This window comes from Notolepis coatsorum, assembly GCF_963971535.1.
Source record: "Notolepis coatsorum genome assembly, chromosome: 16".
NCBI classification, from domain to species: Eukaryota; Metazoa; Chordata; class Actinopteri; order Aulopiformes; family Paralepididae; genus Notolepis; species Notolepis coatsorum.
This window is the reverse complement of record NC_140180.1, coordinates 327760-348707: the sequence shown is the minus strand read 5'-3', so window position 1 is coordinate 348707 and position 20948 is coordinate 327760. Positions and strand designations below refer to the sequence as shown.

The 20948-nt window shown below is 47.7% G+C and overlaps 1 protein-coding gene across 1 annotated transcript in view; it reads left to right on the top strand.

The window, feature by feature from the left end:
- The window catches only part of LOC311242625 (pre-mRNA-processing factor 39), a gene marked incomplete at its 5' end in the record, with an annotated part of 36777 nt that extends 17791 nt beyond the window's left edge, over positions 1–18986 (top strand). Inside the window, 7 exons of the mRNA XM_084331617.1 lie at positions 589–885; positions 3352–3478; positions 6505–6776; positions 8049–8233; positions 9348–9422; positions 14290–14467; positions 16153–18986. Coding sequence (XP_084187743.1) covers positions 589–885; positions 3352–3478; positions 6505–6776; positions 8049–8233; positions 9348–9422; positions 14290–14467; positions 16153–16227 — 1209 coding nt within the window. The 3' untranslated portion in view covers positions 16228–18986. The remainder of the gene's footprint in view (positions 1–588; positions 886–3351; positions 3479–6504; positions 6777–8048; positions 8234–9347; positions 9423–14289; positions 14468–16152) is intronic.
- Positions 18987–20948: the final 1962 nt, after the last annotated feature.

Here is a 20948-nt window from a genome sequence, read left to right as displayed (position 1 = left end):
TGTCTCTCTCTGTCTGTCTGTCTCTCTGTCTCTCGCTCTCTGTCTGTCTCTCTCTGTCTCTCTGTCTCTGTCTCTACCAAGAGGTGGACCTACGAGGACTCTGTGAGTTACTGTCTCTCTCTCTATCTCTCTCTCTGTGTCTCTGTCTGTCTCTCTCTGTCTGTCTGTCTCTCTGTCTCTCGCTCTCTGTCTGTCTCTCTCTGTCTCTCTGTCTCTGTCTCTACCAAGAGGTGGACCTACGAGGACTCTGTGAGTTACTGTCTCTCTCTCTATCTCTCTCTCTCTGTGTCTCTGTCTGTCTCTCTCTGTCTGTCTGTCTCTCTGTCTCTCGCTCTCTGTCTGTCTCTCTCTGTCTCTGTCTCTACCAAGAGGTGGTTCTACGAGGACTCTGTGAGTTACTGTCTGTCTCTCTCTCTCTCTGTCTCTGTCTGTCTCTCGCTCTCTGTCCGTCTGTCTCTGTCTCTCTCTCTCTCTCTCTCTCTCTCTCTCTCTCTCTCTCTCTCTCTCTCTTTCTCTCTCTCTCTCTCTGTCTCTCTACCAAGAGATGGTTCTACGAGGACTCTGAGTTACTTTCTCTCCGTCCCGCAGATCAAGAGACCCTACTTCCACGTCAAGCCCCTGGACCGCGCCCAGATCCGCGCCTGGCACTGCTACCTGGACTGGGAGATGGGTCAGCTGACCAGTGATGCCAAGGATCCCAAGGACCCCGCGCAGGAGGCGGTGGAGGGGTCGGAGATCGACGGCGGCGGCGACGCCCCCATGCAGCAGCAGGAAGTCTCGGAGGGCGGCGAGGGGGGCGGCCCCCCAGGCGATGAGCGCAGGGTCCGCGTCCTGTTCGAGCGCTGTCTGATCGCCTGCGCTCTTTACGAGGAGCTCTGGACCAAGGTGAGGTCCGAGTGGAGTCCCCGTTACCCGAGTCATCAAGGCAGAGTCCACTCCACTCTGGCCGTCAGCTCAAAGTACAAATAAAAATAAAACTCTACATTAAACATAAGTGACACAGCGGTCACCGTTTCAAATGGAGTTTATTGACTTTGTGACACAATAGCCAAACAAATGCACTCGCCATCAATATCTTATGGCAAATGATTAGGGCCTATTACAAAAACAAAACAAAAATATTCATTAATAATAATAATAATAATAATAATAATACACTTTATTTGTATAGCACCTTTCATACAGAAACTGCAGCTCAAAGTGCTTCACAACAGAAAAAAGCATAAAATGAGCACATAAAGAGCAGACGTATAAAATCACAGTTGTTCACATTAGGATCTAACATCCCAACAGGCCACCTTGTTTATGGTTTGATTCAGTTTTAAATAGACAATAATAAAAGGAGCAAGATAAAATAGACAGAGTAAAATAGTGCAATAGTGCAGTGCAATAAAAAAAAATATATATATATTTTACAGTGCAATAAAACTGTTCTGAATTACTGTTTCAACAGTTCAAAGCCGTCCCAAACCTTTGTTCGGTATCCATAGTTCAAAACATGAGTCTTCTCTTCTGCCTGACACCACAATGCACATTTTAAGGCAAGCCGTATCAGACAGTAGTCTCCTGCTCATGACAGTCTCTTCTGCTGAACAAGTCTGAACAAGTCTGAGTCCGAATGCAGTCGATGCTCGAGTCCGAGTCACGAGTAGGGATGTCCGATATTATCGGCCGATATTGGCATTAAAATGTAACATCGGAAATTATCGGTATAGGTTTTAAAAAAAAATATATATATATTTACATTTATTTACCCAGGCTAGCAAGAACAATTTCTTATTTTATTTATTGTGAAAAGTATGCATAATGTGTTTTTTTTTGGCGGGGGGGGACCCTGCATATATTGGTATCGGTTGATATCGGTATCTGAAATTAAAAAAGGCAAAAAAAACTTTAATAATAAAAAAAAAAAAATGTTTTTTACTTATTTTTGTTCATTCACGTATATATGTTTAAGGAAACCAACAAACGGTTATAATCTTACACCTACATGTGAAAAGATATGAGAATTTTTTTTTTTTTTTCATAAAAAAATCAAATTTCGATTTTTTTTTGTTTTTTTTCTCATAGCTACGAGTAATCGATTAAACACCCATCCCTACTATATGTATGTCTTTCTACTATTACCATGCCCATACCTGTACCCCCCCCCCATGCTGCTATCATGACACCTGCATTTCCCAAGGGGATCAATAAATGAATATCATTTTATTTGAGAAAATGTAAATTTGTCACTGGTCAGCTGTGGAGCATGAGAGCGCAGCGTGAGCACTTTGGAAGCTAGCTTAGAGTTCTCTAAAAGATAATGACAGTAGGGCTGGGCGATATAACGATAACGATAATTATCGCGATATATTTGAATAATCGATTTTTTTTGTGGCCTGCAACAGGGCAGTTTTAAAACCAGAGACAGTGGGCAGACTTGTCTTTCTTGCCTGCAACTTAAAGTAATGGCTTTGCTTGTCCAAATGACAATACTGATCAAATTGAGATTTATTTTTCTCTTGTCCATTTATTTTGTTTGCTTTCTAATTTAAAATACAGTTTGAAACAGTCTGTGCACAGTAGGCTATGTGTGCTAGCAGAACTAGACTCCAGTCACGAGTCACAGTGCACATGTGGTGGTTTGTCCACCAAAAAAGCGCCAAAAGATAGAAAAGAAACGAGCAGAGCCAGAACTGTTCAACTCCTCTGGAGCCACAGCCAGCAGAGAAGCCGGTTTACTTTCGCTTTCAAACCAGCTGCAGCCTGAGAACTGGTGTGTGAGGGGCTGTAACACTAAAGAGGGCGGCAACGACAAAGAATTGCTGCAAAATAAACATACATCTGTTGTTTAAAAAAATTCAAATAATTTATATATATATTATACTTATAACAATATCGATAATATCGAGTGATATGATATTGTTATCCATATCGTTATCGCAATATCATTTTTGGCCATATCGCCCAGCCCTAAATGACAGCATGGTTCCATCTGGGGAAACATCACTCATGCTACAGGGCTTCCCCGGGACTCTTACAGGGGCTTCTAGGCGGTACATCACTCATGCTACAGGGCTTCCCCGGGACTCTTACAGGGGCTTAGCCGGTACATCACTCATGCTACAGGGCTTCCCCGGGACTCTTACAGGGGCTTATAGGCGGTACATCACTCATGCTACAGGGCTTCCCCGGGACTCTTACAGGGGCTTATAGGCGGTACATCACTCATGCTACAGGGCTTCCCCGGGACTCTTACAGGGGCTTCTAGGCGGTACATCACTCATGCTACAGGGCTTCCCCGGGACTCTTACAGGGGCTTAGGCGGTAACCTCACAAGTGTGTGTGTGTGTGCGTGTGTGTGTGCAGTACGTACAGTACCTGGAGCCCCAGAGTGTGGAGGAGGCGCGGTCTGTTTATCGGAGAGTCTGTCAGATCCACCTGCCCCACAAACACACCATCCACCTGCAGTGGGCCACCTTCGAGGAGAGGCACGGTAAGAATGATTGTCCATAGTTAACTCGCGATTAATCGCAATTTAATCGCATTTTCTTTTTTTTACCATAAACGGATATTTTCCAAGTTTTAATACTCTTATCAACATGAGAGTCAACAAATGCTTGCTTTATGCAGCCATTTAACACAAAAGGATGACCCTCATGCATTGCAAATTTGCATCAAATTCAAAAGTGAAGCACTTAAAAGAAAATAATAATTTAAAACAATGAATAAAGTGCATGAAATAATAGGGGAAAGAAAACGTTAGGAACTTGTTACAATAACCCACACAAGGGCTGAGGACTCTCCCAGCTCTCTTTCTCTCTTGCCCCTTCCTCTCTATCGCTCTCTCTATCTCTCTCTCACACACACACACACACACACACACATAGAGCTGCCGCGATAACCGCATTACCGCGGTATCGCTGTTGCATCACGCTCACCGCAGAGTTAGGCTGAATACCGCGTCACCGCTGTTTTTTATCATAATAATAAAGTTGGCTTGCGGCTTGCGGCTTTGCAGATATACCCTACTCGGTTCCAAGCGACCCTATTGGGTAGAAGTGGTACCAGAAAAGTCATGTGAAACATTGCAGACCACTGACTGGTCAGAAGAGAGACGCGTCACAGTTTGGAGGCTCTGAACAAAAACAGAACGCCGCCATCTTTACTGCCTCGCTAAGGATGCATTTCATTCAGGATTTGTTTGCGACAGAACCAAGTGCAATAAACAAAAAAGAATGGATTCACTGTGTATTCTGCCTTATTTATTGATGAAACAAAACCGACATCAACCCAATTTACCACCGAGCGGAGAGTTTAGTGTCACAACAAGATCGCTGATGTGTTAAGTTTGTTGTTGTTATTAGCCTAATACTACCGTCAGCCGATATACACGAGAGGTAACGTTAAACCCGGGTTGCTTGGTAGAATACACAATGAGAGGTAACGTTAGCTTTGGCAGAATAGACGCAACGAGAGTATGGTTAATGTTGTTATTGATTGATTGATTTAAACTGTGTTAAACTCTGGCTTGCTGCAAGCCCTCGGACACGGAGCTTTCAGTGTACACAAGCGAGCGGCCCCGCCTGCATCCCCACACGGAGACAAACGGAGTAGTACCTGGCTGCAGTGGAAAAGGAACGAAGTACCAGGTGCCTAAAGCGGGTCGAGTCGAGTAGGTACTATGCAGTGGAAAAGCGCCATTAGACTAGAGGCAGGCTATAAGAGTAGACTACTAAAAAAAATAAAAATGCATTCAAACTTTTTTTTTTTTTTTGTGCGCACTGCGGTAATAACCGCGGCAGTAGGAAATATTTCGCAAATTTGTACGGTAAGGAAAATATCAATACCGCGGCAGCTCTACACACACACACACACACACACACTTTGAGTCAGAAACATAGTATCAATGAGAATATCAATAATACACCTGAGTGAAGTCTAATACCAAATTTTTTTTTTTTTTTTTTTTTGAAAAAGTTAATCGTGAGTTAAAAAAAATTGTGGCGTTAATAGAATCGGGCGATAACGCGTTAATACCGCGTTAACTTTGACAGCCTTAATATATATATATTATGCACACAGTATATATACAGTTTATACACACGCATATATATGTAATATATATATATATATATTACGCACACACAGTATATATACAGTTTATACACACACATATATATATATATATATATATTACGCACACGGTATATATCGGGGCTCTACAGTGTGAGCATTTCACTCGCATTTGCCCCTAAAAATAGATTTGTGTGAACCGGAAAAATCATTTAGGCGCACGGTGTGTGAGTAATGGTTTTGCGTAGTGGGCGTGTCGAAGCGCAATTGTCATTTCATAATAGACACAGAGCAGCGCGGACCTTCAATTTGAGAAGCTATGCCGTCTAGCTCTTCAGCCCTGCGCTCGACAGCTCTGTGGCGACCTATCTCACGAGTCACGCTGTTTCTATGTGTGAGGAAAACTCCGCAAGCAAAGCGTCCAATGGTCTAAAATGCGTTGCATCCTTGTCACTGTAAAAACCTCTCTCTCTCTCTCTCTCTCTCTCTCTCTCTCTCTCTCTCTCTCTCCTCTCTCTCTCTCTCCGCCCTCTCTCTCTGTCTCTCGTCATGTCATGCTGTTTCTATGTGTAAGGAAAAGTCTGCAAGCTTTGCATCCCCTCTTTCCCGATTCCTGATCCTATCTACCGTACTTTTCGGACTATAAGCCGCGGCTTTTCCCCCCATTTTTCGACCCTGCGGCTTATATAACGGTGCGGCTTATATGTGGACAAAACCCGAAAATCGAAATATTGCTTTTTTTACTGCATTGAAATGTTATTTATCCCTTATTTGCTAAACTTAATACAACTTGTAAATGAGTTAATTCTTGTTATTTGTCCGACAGTATTGTGTCCCAATGGGAGTCATTCTCTGTAGAGGTGGGAACTTAAAGCTCAATATAAGAACGGCCATGCACCACCACCCACAGAATCAAGAAAGAGCAATCAATCTGTCAATCCTTTCCGTGTCCGGGCCGGGTGAGGTTTCCCGTGTTGAGTCAAATTAAGCCGCAGGCTCCACTCCTTACATATGGTAATTAAACATTAAAGCACATGCGGCTTATAGTCCAGTGCGGCTTATATATGTACACATCATTCAATTTAGCTGCTGCGGCTTATAGTCATGTGCGGCTTATAGTGCGAAAAGTACGGTATTTCATTCAAAAGGAAGATATTGATGGACAGAATAATTTCAACAGGGTCAAAATATTAATTTAAAGAATTGTATGAAGAACTTTCCATGTCTGTCATCTAATAATATATTCCATTGCCTTTCCTATCTGTTGGTATCGTCATGACAACACGACAACATACAAGAGCAGCTGGACAACCGATATCCTTTATCTAGTAGGCATGGGCCAATGTGTGATTTTCTCTCTCTCTCTCTCTCTCTCTCTCTCTCTCTCTCCCCCCCCGCTCTCTCTCTACCCTCCCCCTCTCTCTCCATCCCCCCCCCCCCCCCCAGGAGACCTCACGGAGGCGCGGCGCGTCCTGGAGAGCCTGGAGTTCAGCCTGCCCGGCCTGGCGGCGGTGCGTCTGCGCAGGGCGGGGCTGGAGAGGCGCGCGGGCCGGCTGGACCAGTCGGAGGCGCTGCTCCGCGACGCCGTGCTCCAGGCGCGCGACACGCCCCCGCTGCACGCCTTCTACTCCATCAAGCTGGCCCGTCTGCTGCTGAAGCTCAGCCGCAACCAGGGCCGCGCCCGGGGCGTCCTGCAGGAGGCGCTGGAGATCAGCCCGGTAAACACACACCGCGTGTTCAACTCCTCTACTGGGGTCTACGGCGTAGCTAATGTAGCTAATGTGGCTAACTCTTAACACTTTCAGTGCCGAGGGCGAGATTTCTCGTTAGTTCATGCCAACCGTTGAGTGCCAGCCGACGAGAAGGAGTGTAACACGTGGAAGACGTGACCGGATATGACGCCTCCACGTTGTGCAAGTGGAGAGTAAGGTTGTACATTAAGTACAGTTTCTCAGCTGGTTCTCAGTTTCACTGCCAAAATAAAAGTAAGCTGATCATAAAAAGAAAATAGGCTCCATCCCTGGTCTGAAAAGCTTAACGTGTTATAACGTTCATACAGTAAACTCCTCTCTCTCTCCTCTGTCTCCTCTCTCTCTCTCTCTCTCCCTCTCCCTCATCTATCTCCTCTCTCTCTCTCCTCATCTCTCTCTCCTCTATCTCTCCTCCTCTGTCTCTCCTCCATCTCTCCTCTGTCTCCTATATCTCTCTCCTCTGTCTCTTCTCCTCTATCTCTCCTCTGTCTCTCTATCTCTCCTCCTCTGTCTCTCTATCTCTCCTCTGTCTCTCCTCTCTCCTCTCTCTCTCTCTCTCTCCTCTCTCTCTCTCCCCTCCCTCATCTCTCTCCTCTCCTCTCTCTCTCTCTTCTCTCTCTCTCTCTCCTCTCTCTCTCTCTCCCCTCTCCCTCATCTATCTCCTCTCCTCTCTCTCTCTTCTCTCTCTCTCCCCTCCCTCATCTCTCTCTTCTCTCCTCTCCTCTCTCTCTCTTCTCTCTCTCTCCTCATCTCTCTATTCTCTCTCTCTCCCTCTCTCCTCCTCATCTATCTCCTCTCTCTCCTCATCTCTCTCTCTCCCCTCTCCTCATCTCCCCCTCATATCTCTCTTCTCTCCTCTCTTCTCTCTCTCCTCATCTCTCTCTCTTCTCTCTCTCCCTCTCTCTCCTCTCCTCATCTCCCCCTCCTCTCTCTCCTCTCCTCTCCTCTCCTCTCCTCTCCTCTCCTCTCCTCTCCTCTCCTCTCCTCTCTCTCTCCCTCTCTCTCCTCTCTCTCCTCTCCTCTCTCTCCTCTCCTCTCCTCTCCTCTCCTCTCCTCTCCTCTCCTCTCCTCTCCTCTCCTCTCCTCTCCTCTCCTCTCCTCTCCTCTCCTCTCCTCTCCTCCCTCTCTCTCCTCTCCTCACCTCTCTCCTCTCCTCCCCTCTCCTCCCTCTCCTCTCCTCTCCTCTCCTCCCTCTCCTCTCCTCTCCTCTCCCCCCCTCTCCTCCCCCCCCCCCCTCAGGATAACGGGAAGCTCCACATGAACCTGTTGGAGCTGGAGGTGTCAGGTGACCCCCGGGGCGCCACAGAGGGGGTTCAGGAGTGCGTGTCGCGGGCGCTGGCCGCCCCTCTCTCCCCGCGGACCAAGCTGCTGTTCAGCCAGCGGGGCCTGCAGCACGCAGAGGACTACGGGGGCTGCATCCAGAGGTGAGAGGTCACGGGGGGGGGGGGGGGGGGGGGGCTGCAGCAGCACGCAGAGGACTACGGGGGCTGCATCCAGAGGTGAGAGGTCACGGGGGGGGGGGGGGGGCCTGCAGCACGCGGAGGACTACGGGGGCTGCATCCAGAGGTGAGAGGTCACGGGGGGGGGGGGGGGGGGGGGGCCTGCAGCACGCGGAGGACTACGGGGGCTGCATCCAGAGGTGAGAGGTCACAGGGGGGGGGGGGGGGGGGGGGGGGCCTGCAGCACGCGGAGGACTACGGGGGCTGCATCCAGAGGTGAGAAGGGGGGGGGGGGGGGGCTGCAGCACGCAGAGGACTACATGTCCTCTCTCTCTCTCTCTCTCTGTCCTCTCTCTGTCCTCTCTGTCTCTGTCCTCTCTCTCTCTCCTCTCTGTCTCTGTCCTCTCTCTCTCTCCTCTCTGTCTCTGTCCTCTCTCTCTCTCCTCTCTGTCTCTGTCCTCTCTCTCTCTGTCCTCTCTCTCTCTCCTCTCTGTCTCTGTCCTCTCTCTCTCTGTCCTCTCTCTGTTCTCTCTGTCTCTGTCCTCTCTCTCTCTGTCCTCTCTCTCCTCTCTGTCTCTGTCCTCTCTCTCTGTCCTCTCTCTCTCTGTCCTCTCTCTCCTCTCTGTCTCTGTCCTCTCTCTCTCTGTCCTCTCTCTCTGTCCTCTCTCCTCTGTCCTCTCTCTCTCTGTCCTCCAACATGTCCTCTCTGTCTCTCTGTCCTCCAACATGTCTCTCTCTCTCTGTCCTCTCTCTGTCTCCTCGGTCTCTCTGTCCTCCAACATGTCTCTCTCTCTCTGTCCTCTCTCTGTCTCCTCGGTCTCTCTGTCCTCCAACATGTCTCTCTCTCTCTGTCCTCTCTCTCTGTCTCCTCTCTGTCTCTCTGTCCTCCAACATGTCTCTCTCTCTCTGTCCTCTCTCTCTCTGTCTCCTCTCTGTCTCTCTGTCCTCCAACATGTCTCTCTCTCTCTGTCCTCTCTCTCTCTGTCTCCTCGGTCTCTCTGTCCTCCAACATGTCTCTCTCTCTCTGTCCTCTCTCTCTCTGTCTCCTCGGTCTCTCTGTCCTCCAACATGTCTCTCTCTCTCTCTCTGTCCTCTCCAGCATCCTCTCCATCTACGAGGGACACCAGGTACTGATGAAGGAGCTGGGAGGCAAGAAGAGAGGAGCAGAGAACGGGTGAGGAACTACTGTTGGTCCACTAGTCCAGGTCTCTGTTAGTCCAGGTCTCTGTTAGTCCAGGTCTCTGTTAGTCCACTAGTCCAGGTATCTGTTAGTCCAGGTCTCTTGTTAGTCCAGGTATCTGTTAGTCCAGGTCTCTGTTAGTCCAGGTCTCTGTTAGTCCAGGTCTCTGTTAGTCCAGCTCTCTGTTAGTCCAGGTCTCTGTTAGTCCAGGTCTCTGTTAGTCCAGGTCTCTGTTAGTCCAGGTCTCTGTTAGTCCAGGTCTCTGTTAGTCCAGGTCTCTGTTAGTCCACTAGTCCAGGTATCTGTTAGTCCAGGTCTCTTGTTAGTCCAGGTATCTGTTAGTCCAGGTCTCTGTTAGTCCAGGTCTCTTGTTAGTCCAGGTATCTATTAGTCCATGTCTCTGTTAGTCCAGGTCTCTGTTAGTCCAGGTCTCTGTTAGTCCAGGTCTCTGTTAGTCCAGGTCTCTGTTAGTCCACTAGTCCAGGTATCTTGTTAGTCCAGGTCTCTTGTTAGTCCAGGTCTCTGTTAGTCCAGGTCTCTGTTAGTCCAGGTCTCTGTTAGTCCAGGTCTCTGTTAGTCCAGGTCTCTTGTTAGTCCAGGTATCTGTTAGTCCATGTCTCTGTTAGTCCAGGTCTCTGTTAGTCCAGGTCTCTGTTAGTCCAGGTCTCTGTTAGTCCAGGTCTCTGTTAGTCCACTAGTCCAGGTCTCTTGTTAGTCCAGGTCTCTGTTAGTCCAGGTCTCTGTTAGTCCAGGTCTCTGTTAGTCCAGGTCTCTGTTAGTCCACTAGTCCAGGTCTCTTGTTAGTCCAGGTCTCTTGTTAGTCCAGGTCTCTGTTAGTCCAGGTCTCTGTTAGTCCAGGTCTCTGTTAGTCCAGGTCTCTGTTAGTCCAGGTCTCTGTTAGTCCACTAGTCCAGGTATCTGTTAGTCCAGGTCTCTTGTTAGTCCAGGTATCTGTTAGTCCAGGTCTCTGTTAGTCCAGGTCTCTTGTTAGTCCAGGTATCTATTAGTCCATGTCTCTGTTAGTCCAGGTCTCTGTTAGTCCAGGTCTCTGTTAGTCCAGGTCTCTGTTAGTCCAGGTCTCTGTTAGTCCACTAGTCCAGGTATCTTGTTAGTCCAGGTCTCTTGTTAGTCCAGGTCTCTGTTAGTCCAGGTCTCTGTTAGTCCAGGTCTCTGTTAGTCCAGGTCTCTGTTAGTCCAGGTCTCTTGTTAGTCCAGGTATCTGTTAGTCCATGTCTCTGTTAGTCCAGGTCTCTGTTAGTCCAGGTCTCTGTTAGTCCAGGTCTCTGTTAGTCCAGGTCTCTGTTAGTCCAGGTCTCTGTTAGTCCACTAGTCCAGGTCTCTTGTTAGTCCAGGTCTCTGTTAGTCCAGGTCTCTGTTAGTCCAGGTCTCTGTTAGTCCAGGTCTCTGTTAGTCCACTAGTCCAGGTCTCTTGTTAGTCCAGGTCTCTTGTTAGTCCAGGTCTCTGTTAGTCCAGGTCTCTGTTAGTCCAGGTCTCTGTTAGTCCAGGTCTCTGTTAGTCCAGGTCTCTGTTAGTCCAGGTCTCTGTTAGTCCAGGTCTCTGTTAGTCCACTAGTCCAGGTCTCTGTTAGTCCAGGTCTCTGTTAGTCCAGGTCTCTGTTAGTCCAGCTCTCTGTTAGTCCAGGTCTCTGTTAGTCCAGGTCTCTGTTAGTCCAGGTCTCTGTTAGTCCACTAGTCCAGGTCTCTGTTAGTCCAGGTCTCTGTTAGTCCAGGTCTCTGTTAGTCCAGGTCTCTGTTAGTCCACTAGTCCAGGTCTCTGTTAGTCCAGGTCTCTGTTAGTCCAGGTCTCTGTTAGTCCACTAGTCCAGGTCTCTGTTAGTCCAGGTCTCTGTTAGTCCAGGTCTCTGTTAGTCCAGGTCTCTGTTAGTCCACTAGTCCAGGTCTCTGTTAGTCCAGGTCTCTGTTAGTCCACTAGTCCAGGTCTCTGTTAGTCCAGGTCTCTGTTAGTCCAGGTCTCTGTTAGTCCAGGTCTCTGTTAGTCCACTAGTCCAGGTCTCTGTTAGTCCAGGTCTCTGTTAGTCCAGGTCTCTGTTAGTCCAGGTCTCTGTTAGTCCACTAGTCCAGGTCTCGGTTAGTCCAGGTCTCTGTTAGTCCAGGTCTCTGTTAGTCCAGGTCTCTGTTAGTCCAGGTCTCTGTTAGTCCACTAGTCCAGGTCTCTGTTAGTCCAGGTCTCTGTTAGTCCACTAGTCCAGGTCTCTGTTAGTCCAGGTCTCTGTTAGTCCACTAGTCCAGGTCTCTGTTAGTCCAGGTCTCTGTTAGTCCAGGTCTCTGTTAGTCCAGGTCTCTGTTAGTCCACTAGTCCAGGTCTCTGTTAGTCCAGGTCTCTGTTAGTCCACTAGTCCAGGTCTCTGTTAGTCCAGGTCTCTCTCTGTTAGTCCAGGTCTCTCTCTGTTAGTCCAGGTCTCTGTTAGTCCAGGTCTCTGTTAGTCCAGGTCTCTGTTAGTCCAGGTCTCTGTTAGTCCACTAGTCCAGGTATCTGTTAGTCCAGGTCTCTTGTTAGTCCAGGTCTCTGTTAGTCCAGGTCTCTGTTAGTCCAGGTCTCTGTTAGTCCACTAGTCCAGGTATCTGTTAGTCCAGGTCTCTTGTTAGTCCAGGTATCTGTTAGTCCAGGTCTCTGTTAGTCCAGGTCTCTGTTAGTCCACTAGTCCAGGTATCTGTTAGTCCAGGTCTCTTGTTAGTCCAGGTATCTGTTAGTCCAGGTCTCTGTTAGTCCAGGTCTCTTGTTAGTCCAGGTATCTATTAGTCCAGGTCTCTGTTAGTCCAGGTCTCTGTTAGTCCAGGTCTCTGTTAGTCCAGGTCTCTGTTAGTCCAGGTCTCTGTTAGTCCACTAGTCCAGGTATCTTGTTAGTCCAGGTCTCTTGTTAGTCCAGGTCTCTGTTAGTCCAGGTCTCTGTTAGTCCAGGTCTCTGTTAGTCCAGGTCTCTGTTAGTCCAGGTCTCTGTTAGTCCAGGTATCTGTTAGTCCAGGTCTCTGTTAGTCCAGGTCTCTTGTTAGTCCAGGTATCTGTTAGTCCATGTCTCTGTTAGTCCAGGTCTCTGTTAGTCCAAGTCCAGGTCTCTGTTAGTCCAGGTCTCTGTTAGTCCACTAGTCCAGGTCTCTTGTTAGTCCAGGTCTCTGTTAGTCCAGGTCTCTGTTAGTCCAGGTCTCTGTTAGTCCAGGTCTCTGTTAGTCCACTAGTCCAGGTCTCTTGTTAGTCCAGGTCTCTTGTTAGTCCAGGTCTCTGTTAGTCCAGGTCTCTGTTAGTCCAGGTCTCTGTTAGTCCAGGTCTCTGTTAGTCCAGGTCTCTTGTTAGTCCAGGTATCTGTTAGTCCATGTCTCTGTTAGTCCAGGTCTCTGTTAGTCCAGGTCTCTGTTAGTCCAGGTCTCTGTTAGTCCACTAGTCCAGGTCTCTTGTTAGTCCAGGTCTCTGTTAGTCCAGGTCTCTGTTAGTCCAGGTCTCTGTTAGTCCATGTCTCTGTTAGTCCAGGTCTCTGTTAGTCCAGGTCTCTGTTAGTCCACTAGTCCAGGTCTCTGTTAGTCCAGGTCTCTGTTAGTCCAGGTCTCTGTTAGTCCAGGTCTCTGTTAGTCCAGGTCTCTGTTAGTCCACTAGTCCAGGTCTCTGTTAGTCCAGGTCTCTGTTAGTCCAGGTCTCTGTTAGTCCAGGTCTCTGTTAGTCCAGGTCTCTGTTAGTCCACTAGTCCAGGTATCTGTTAGTCCAGGTCTCTTGTTAGTCCAGGTATCTGTTAGTCCAGGTCTCTGTTAGTCCAGGTCTCTTGTTAGTCCAGGTATCTGTTAGTCCATGTCTCTGTTAGTCCAGGTCTCTGTTAGTCCAGGTCTCTGTTAGTCCAGGTCTCTGTTAGTCCAGGTCTCTGTTAGTCCACTAGTCCAGGTCTCTTGTTAGTCCAGGTCTCTGTTAGTCCAGGTCTCTGTTAGTCCAGGTCTCTGTTAGTCCACTAGTCCAGGTCTCTGTTAGTCCAGGTCTCTGTTAGTCCAGGTCTCTGTTAGTCCACTAGAGCTGCATGGAGCTCATATCAGATTATATATATTTATATATCAATGTTTTTTTGCCCAATCCTGTGAATTGCCGCTTGTGGCTATATTCTATATATTCTATATATTTCTACTGAAAAGCACATCTCAGAGTCCGAGTCAGTCAGAGAGAGTCTGAGGTTGTATTTGCCATGTCTTTATTTATTCATTTATTTGCCATGTCTGGATGAATCCACATTGGAATACAGGTACAGAGCAACACTGTGTCTACAACTAATCCAATACAGGAGCAGAGTAGAAACAGTACAGAAAAAAAAATATTGTAAAAACACTGATAAGAACTACATTTAAAGAAGTCCTTTTGTATGATTGCTTGTGTGTAAAATGTGCAGGAGGACATAAAGCACAATTTTAAATGTTTTGTGGATTACATCAACAAATCAATTGTTCTGTGACTGTTAGGCGACAAGTAGGGATGCTCGATATTGGCTTTTTTACCGATACCGATATTGTCCAACTCTTAATTTCCGATACCGATATCAACCGATACCGATATATGCAGGGTTTCCCCCCCAAAAAACGGAATAATTTCAGGTAATTAACATCACATATCTCTTGTCGTGGAATTAACACAACATTATGCATACTTTGACAATAAATAAAATAATAATTTGTTCTTACTTGCTTGCCTGGGTAAATAAAGGTTAAATAAATGTAAAAAAAAATATATATTATATATATTTTTCGATATACAATTTTTATGCCAATATCGGACATCCCTAGCAACAAATAATTAATGTATTCGAGGACGACCTTGTGACTAGTGTTCCTCCGCCCCTCTATAACCACGGACTGTGTTCATTGGTTCGGACAGAGAGAGCGAAGAACCGGAGAAGATGATCAAAGCGGAGGACGGATCTGCCGTCCCTGTCATCCCCCCACAAGCCCCGCCCACCGCACCACACGTCCCCATGACGACGCCCCCGCCGCCGGTGATGGGCACCGACGTGAGCGCCACGACGGGATACGGGGGATATGGCAGCTGGTACCAGGTATGAGAGGGATGTGATTATCACCAGAGCTGAGAGAACAGCTGGTACCAGGTAGTTCATGGCTCTCTGTTCTCAGTGTTAGTAGTTCATGGTTCTCTGTTCTCAGTGTTAGTAGTTCATGGTTCTCTGTTCTCAGTGTTAGTAGTTCATGGTTCTCTGTTCTCAGTGTTAGTAGTTCATGGTTCTCTGTTCTCAGTGTTAGTAGTTCATGGTTCTCTGTTCTCAGTAGGGATGGGAATCGAAAACCGGTTCCGGTTGGGAACCGGTTCCTAATTGGCCGATGCCTGGAACCGTGTGGCTCCCGTGATTTTCGATTCCCTTATCGCTGCCAGGTTTTTCCTAGTTGCGCAATAATGTTAGCGTTAGCATGTAGCCATGGCAGACTCTATTTGATTCATTAAGGGCTCGAAATTGCCTGGGTTTTGGTAATATGCTCCCGAAATGATCCCGCTGTTTGGCTACTTCTATGTGCAGTGAAAACTACTTGAATGCTTTAGAACCTAGTCATTGATTTAGTTTAGGGTGAGCTAAAATTAGCCGCGGAGCTATCGCTAGCTAACGTGAGCTAACGCTATTTAATCAAGCTCACAAAGAGAGATAAACAGCTGACAGCGGATAGTACAGGTACAAATACAATAAAACAGCGGGTGGGGACTGTTGTGTAAACCTTGTACTCTTTAGTTCACATATAATAAGAGCCGGATTGTTTGTTTACTAAGTCTCTACTCTGAGTCTGTCAGACAGGAAGTTCCATGGTGCAACATACAAATGTGTCCGTGTAGCAACACAAGCCAATACCTTACAGGACAGGGGCCCGGGGAGGGAGTTCTGTGTGTGTGTGTGTGTGTGTGTGTGTGTGAGACAGAAGTCAGAGGAATAACGACCTGTTATTCAATAGATTAAATTAGTTTAAGAATAAAAAAATAAATACATTTTAAGAGAATCTCAAATACATTATTTTATTTAAGTGTAGGCTATAGTTAATGTTTTATTTTTTACAGTTTTTGTATTTTTCTGACATGGTAAATGGCTGCTTTTTTATATAGCGCTTTTATCCAAAGCGTTTTACAATTTGTTCCTTACATTTTACCCAATCACTCACACATTCACACAACGACGGCGGAGGCAACCATGCAAGGTGCCAACCTGCTCATCGGGAGCAGTTAGGGGTTAAGTGTCTTGCTCAAGGACACATCGACACGCTGCCCGGGAGGAGCGGGAATCGAACCGGGAACCTCCTTGCCAGACGACTACTCTACCTCCCGAGCCACTGTCGCCCCTGACATGGGGGCTCAACAATAAATGACAATCAGAAATGTCAAGTTGCATGTTGTTATTCTAACCAGCTTAGTTCTGTTGCATTTCCAATTTATTTATTTAAATTATAAATTGATCAGGTATCGATAAGAGAATCGATAAAGAATCGAATCGATAAGCAGAATCGATAATGGAATCGTATCGATAACATCCTATCAATTCCCATCCCTAGTTCTCAGTGTTAGTAGTTCATGGTTCTCTGTTCTCAGTGTTAGTAGTTCATGGTTCTCTGTTCTCAGTGTTAGTAGTTCATGGTTCTCTGTTCTCAGTGTTAGTAGTTCATGGTTCTCTGTTCTCAGTGTTAGTAGTTCATGGTTCTCTGTTCTCAGTGTTAGTAGTTCATGGTTCTCTGTTCTCTCTGTTCTCAGCAACAGCCTCAGTACGGAACCTACGGATACCAGAACACCTGGAACTACGGCCAGGGGTATTACCCTCCCAGCTAGAGCGTGGGAGCAGGGGAAGAGAGACTGTGACACACACACACACACACACACCCACAGGAAGGAAGGAAGTCCACAGACCCTAGAGGACGACCCCCCAGAACTGACCCGGACGGAACTACATGCCAGTCCTCCTGGTCGCCGCCGCCGTTGAATAAAGAAGCTCCCTGCACCCTTCCCCGGCGCTTCCCCTAACCCTGACCGACCCGTGGGAGAGGAGGGGAAGGGGGCTGGAATACAGCTCAGGTCGGCACGTATCGCCCGTTTAGTTTCAGAGGAAATAATGGTGCGTTCGGCGGGGTCCTCGTCAACCCGTGAAGTTGGGACGTTTATGAGTTCACGACCGGGAAGTTTCACAGCCGACCACGCGGTAAATACTAGCGGTAACTCCACGGCAAATTCCACGACACCGGAGTTTACGAGTTGTGACGTATCGGTGACCTTTCACCTTTTGTGGCGCAAAGATACTTTATTATGCACATTATGACATAATCGTAAATATGATATTGACATACTGGGATTCCTAAAAGTTGATCAAACCACCTGCACCAGGTTTAACACGTCTGCTGCCTTGGATCTGATTGGTCAAACCGACTCTCTCTGGCCTAACTAGCGCACCACTTGGTTACATGGTAACTTCACGAGTTGACGAGCACGACCGAACGCACCATCAGGCACATTTTCAGCTTTTTTTTTTTTTTTTTAACTATTTTTTAGCGTTTATCGCTTTTCTGGTCAAGCATGACCGACAGTTGTAGGGTGAAACGGGAGAGAGAGCAGGGGGAGACATTCGGCAAATGACGGCGAGTCCGGGAATCGAACTCGGAGTCAACCAGATCCGTGACGCAGCACGGAGTCCCGCGACGCAGCGCGGTAACATGGTGTGCTACTGGAGCACCCCCATTTTCAGCTTTCTAACGTGTTGGGAGACTCATCTGGATACCTGGCAGGACTGCAGCTGGTCTACCGCTAGCTTCCTGTCACTGCTGGGCAGGGTCTGCTGTAGAGATGTCTGCTGTAGAGATACCTGCCGTAGAGATGTCTGCTGTAGAGATACCTGCCGTAGAGATGTCTGATGTAGAGATACCTGCCGTAGAGATGTCTGATGTAGAGATACCTGCCGTAGAGATGTCTGATGTAGAGATACCTGCCGTAGAGATGTCTGATGTAGAGATACCTGCCGTAGAGATGTCTGATGTAGAGATACCTGCTGTAGAGATGTCTGCTGTAGAGATGTCTGCTGTAGAGATGTCTGCCGTAGAGATGTCTGCCGTAGAGATGTCTGATGTAGAGATACCTGCCGTAGAGATGTCTGCCGTAGAGATGTCTGCTGTAGAGATGTCTGCCGTAGAGATACCTGCCGTAGAGATGTCTGCCGTAGAGATGTCTGCCGTAGAGATGTCTGCCGTAGAGATGTCTGCTGTAGAGATGTCTGCCGTAGAGATACCTGCCGTAGAGATGTCTGCCGTAGAGATGTCTGCCGTAGAGATGTCTGCTGTAGAGATGTCTGCCGTAGAGATACCTGCCGTAGAGATGTCTGCTGTAGAGATGTCTGATGTAGAGATGTCTGATGTAGAGATATCTGCCGTAGAGATGTCTGCCGTAGAGATGTCTGCTGTAGAGATGTCTGCCGTAGAGATGTCTGCCGTAGAGATACCTGCTGTAAAAATACAGTAGAAAAACTCGAAAGCAACGTCAGAAATCACAACCCAGTCACTGAAGATAATCCCCAGATCTTGTAGCAGTTTCATGTAGAAGCTGTTTTCTTCATGAGTAGAATAAAGAACTTTATTTTTAGAACATCGGCCTCCAGTGAGTTGCTGAATTTCTTCCAGCTCCTGCTCCTTATTGGTTGAAGGTACAGATCTGTTGTTTCTCTTGTACTCCAGAAGTTCAGCCCCATTCATTATCGTGCAGACATCCTCACCTTCATCATCCTCACCTTCACGCAGACATCCTCACCTTCATCATCCTCACCTTCACGCAGACATCCTCACCTTCATCATCCTCACCTTCACGCAGACATCCTGACCTTCATCATCCTCACCTTCACGCAGACATCCTCACCTTCATCATCCTCACCTTCACACAGACATCCTCACCTTCATCATCCTCACCTTCATCATCCTCACCTTCACGCAGACATCCTCACCTTCATACAGACATCCTTACCTTCATCATCCTCACCTTCACACAGACATCCTCACCTTCATCATCCTCACCTTCATCATCCTCACCTTCACGCAGACATCCTCACCTTCATACAGACATCCTCACCTTCATCATCCTCACCTTCACACAGACATCCTCACCTTCATCATCCTCACCTTCATACAGACATCCTCACCTTCACGTGTCTCCAAAACTAGGCAAATCACACCCAAACCCATCTGGATGGATAGATTGCACTCTGGGAAAAATACTACAGGCGGTTAACCGTCTGTAGTGTGGCAGTGAGGGGGTTACCCTTCTGTATTGTCGCAGTGAAAGGGTTAACCCTTTGGTAGTGTGGTAGTGAAAGGGTTGAGTACATCTCACTCTCTTGATGAAGGATCCTTCCTCCAGGGCTCTGCAGGGTGCAGACCACCTCCTGCAGCACCCACCTGAACCACACCTGCAGGGTGCAGACCACCTCCTGCAGCACCCACCTGAACCACACCTGCAGGGTGCAGACCACCTCCTGCAGCACCCACCTGAACCACACCTGCAGGGTGCAGACCACCTCCTGCAGCACCCACCTGAACCACACCTGCAGGGTGCAGACCACCTCCTGCAGCACCGACCTGAACCACACCTGCAGGGTGCAGACCACCTCCTGCAGCACCGACCTGAACCACACCTGCAGGGTGCAGACCACCTCCTGCAGCACCCACCTGAACCACACCTGCTGGGTGCAGACCACCTCCTGCAGCACCCACCTGAACCACACCTGCAGGGTGCAGACCACCTCCTGCAGCACCCACCTGAACCACACCTGCAGGGTGCAGACCACCTCCTGCAGCACCCACCTGAACCACACCTGCTGGGTGCAGACCACCTCCTGCAGCACCCACCTGAACCACACCTGCAGGGTGCAGACCACCTCCTGCAGCACCCACCTGAACCACACCTGCAGGGTGCAGACCACCTCCTGCAGCACCCACCTGAACCACACCTGCAGGGTGCAGACCACCTCCTGCAGCACCCACCTGAACCACACCTGCAGGGTGCAGACCACCTCCTGCAGCACCCACCTGAACCACACCTGCAGGGTGCAGACCACCTCCTGCAGCACCCACCTGAACCACACCTGCAGGGTGCAGACCACCTCCTGCAGCACCCACCTGAACCACACCTGCAGGGTGCAGACCACCTCCTGCAGCACCCACCTGAACCACACCTGCAGGGTGCAGACCACCTCCTGCAGCACCCACCTGAACCACACCTGCTGGCGTTAGAAGCCCAGTGGGAAACCATCCGGTTGAAGTTCATCACTTTGGAACCGCAGGGAAGTTATAGAAAACACATCTTTCTGAAATCATTTAGCGAGAGATCTGACTTAATATTTCCTTTTTATATATATAATTTAGACCACAAAATTGTGTATCACAATTCTTTTTCTTTTTTTAAAAGCCCAGGATGTGACGACCCAGACTAGCAGTATGTCCCCCGCCAGTACTTTAGTACCGAGATGTGACGACCCAGACTAGCAGTCTGTCCCCCGCCAGTACTTTAGTACCGAGATGCTTTTATCTTTACAGAGGCGCTGGCTCTCCTGCCCTCTTGGTTTTAATCTGAAGTATTTTTGTATGTTTTATGCTAGTAAGCCAGTCCCCTGTTTGTCCACACTTAAGGCTGCATCACATTGGACGTCTTTTTCAAGGTCACCTACTTGTCGACGGACCAATCAAATCGACCGAGGGGAGGGATTACAAATCGGAGGTATCTAAAGAGAAATTGACAGCAAAACAAACCAATCGATAATGGAGGAGAAGCTCATTTCCGACTATTTGTTTGTACGAGCGGGTCTTACCACGACAAGATATGAACAGCAACGCCTGGAGGGCTGTGAGCAGTAATGTATGTAACTCATGTAACGTTAGCTGAGGTAGCAACAGTAATGTATGTAACTTATGTAACGTTAGCTGAGGTAGCAACAGTAATGTATGTAACTTAGGTAACGTTAGCTGAGGTAGCAACAGTAATGTATGTAACTTAGGTAACGTTAGCTGAGGTAACAGTAATGTATGTAACTTATGTAACGTTAGCTGAGGTAACAGTAATGTATGTAACTTAGGTAACGTTAGCTGAGGTAGCAACAGTAATGTATGTAACTTAGGTAACGTTAGCTGAGGTAGCAACAGTAATGTATGTAACTCATGTAACGTTAGCTGAGGTAGCAACAGTAATGTATGTAACTCATGTAACGTTAGCTGAGGTAGCAACAGTAATGTATGTAACTTATGTAACGTTAGCTGAGGTAGCAACAGTAATTTATGTAACTTATGTAACGTTAGCTGAGGTAGCAACAGTAATGTATGTAACTTAGGTAACGTTAGCTGAGGTAGCAACAGTAATGTATGTAACTTATGTAACGTTAGCTGAGGTAGCAACAGTAATGTATGTAACTTATGTAACGTTAGCTGAGGTAGCAACATTAATGTATGTAACTTAGGTAACGTTAGCTGAGGTAGCAACAGTAATGTATGTAACTTAGGTAACGTTAGCTGAGGTAGCAACAGTAA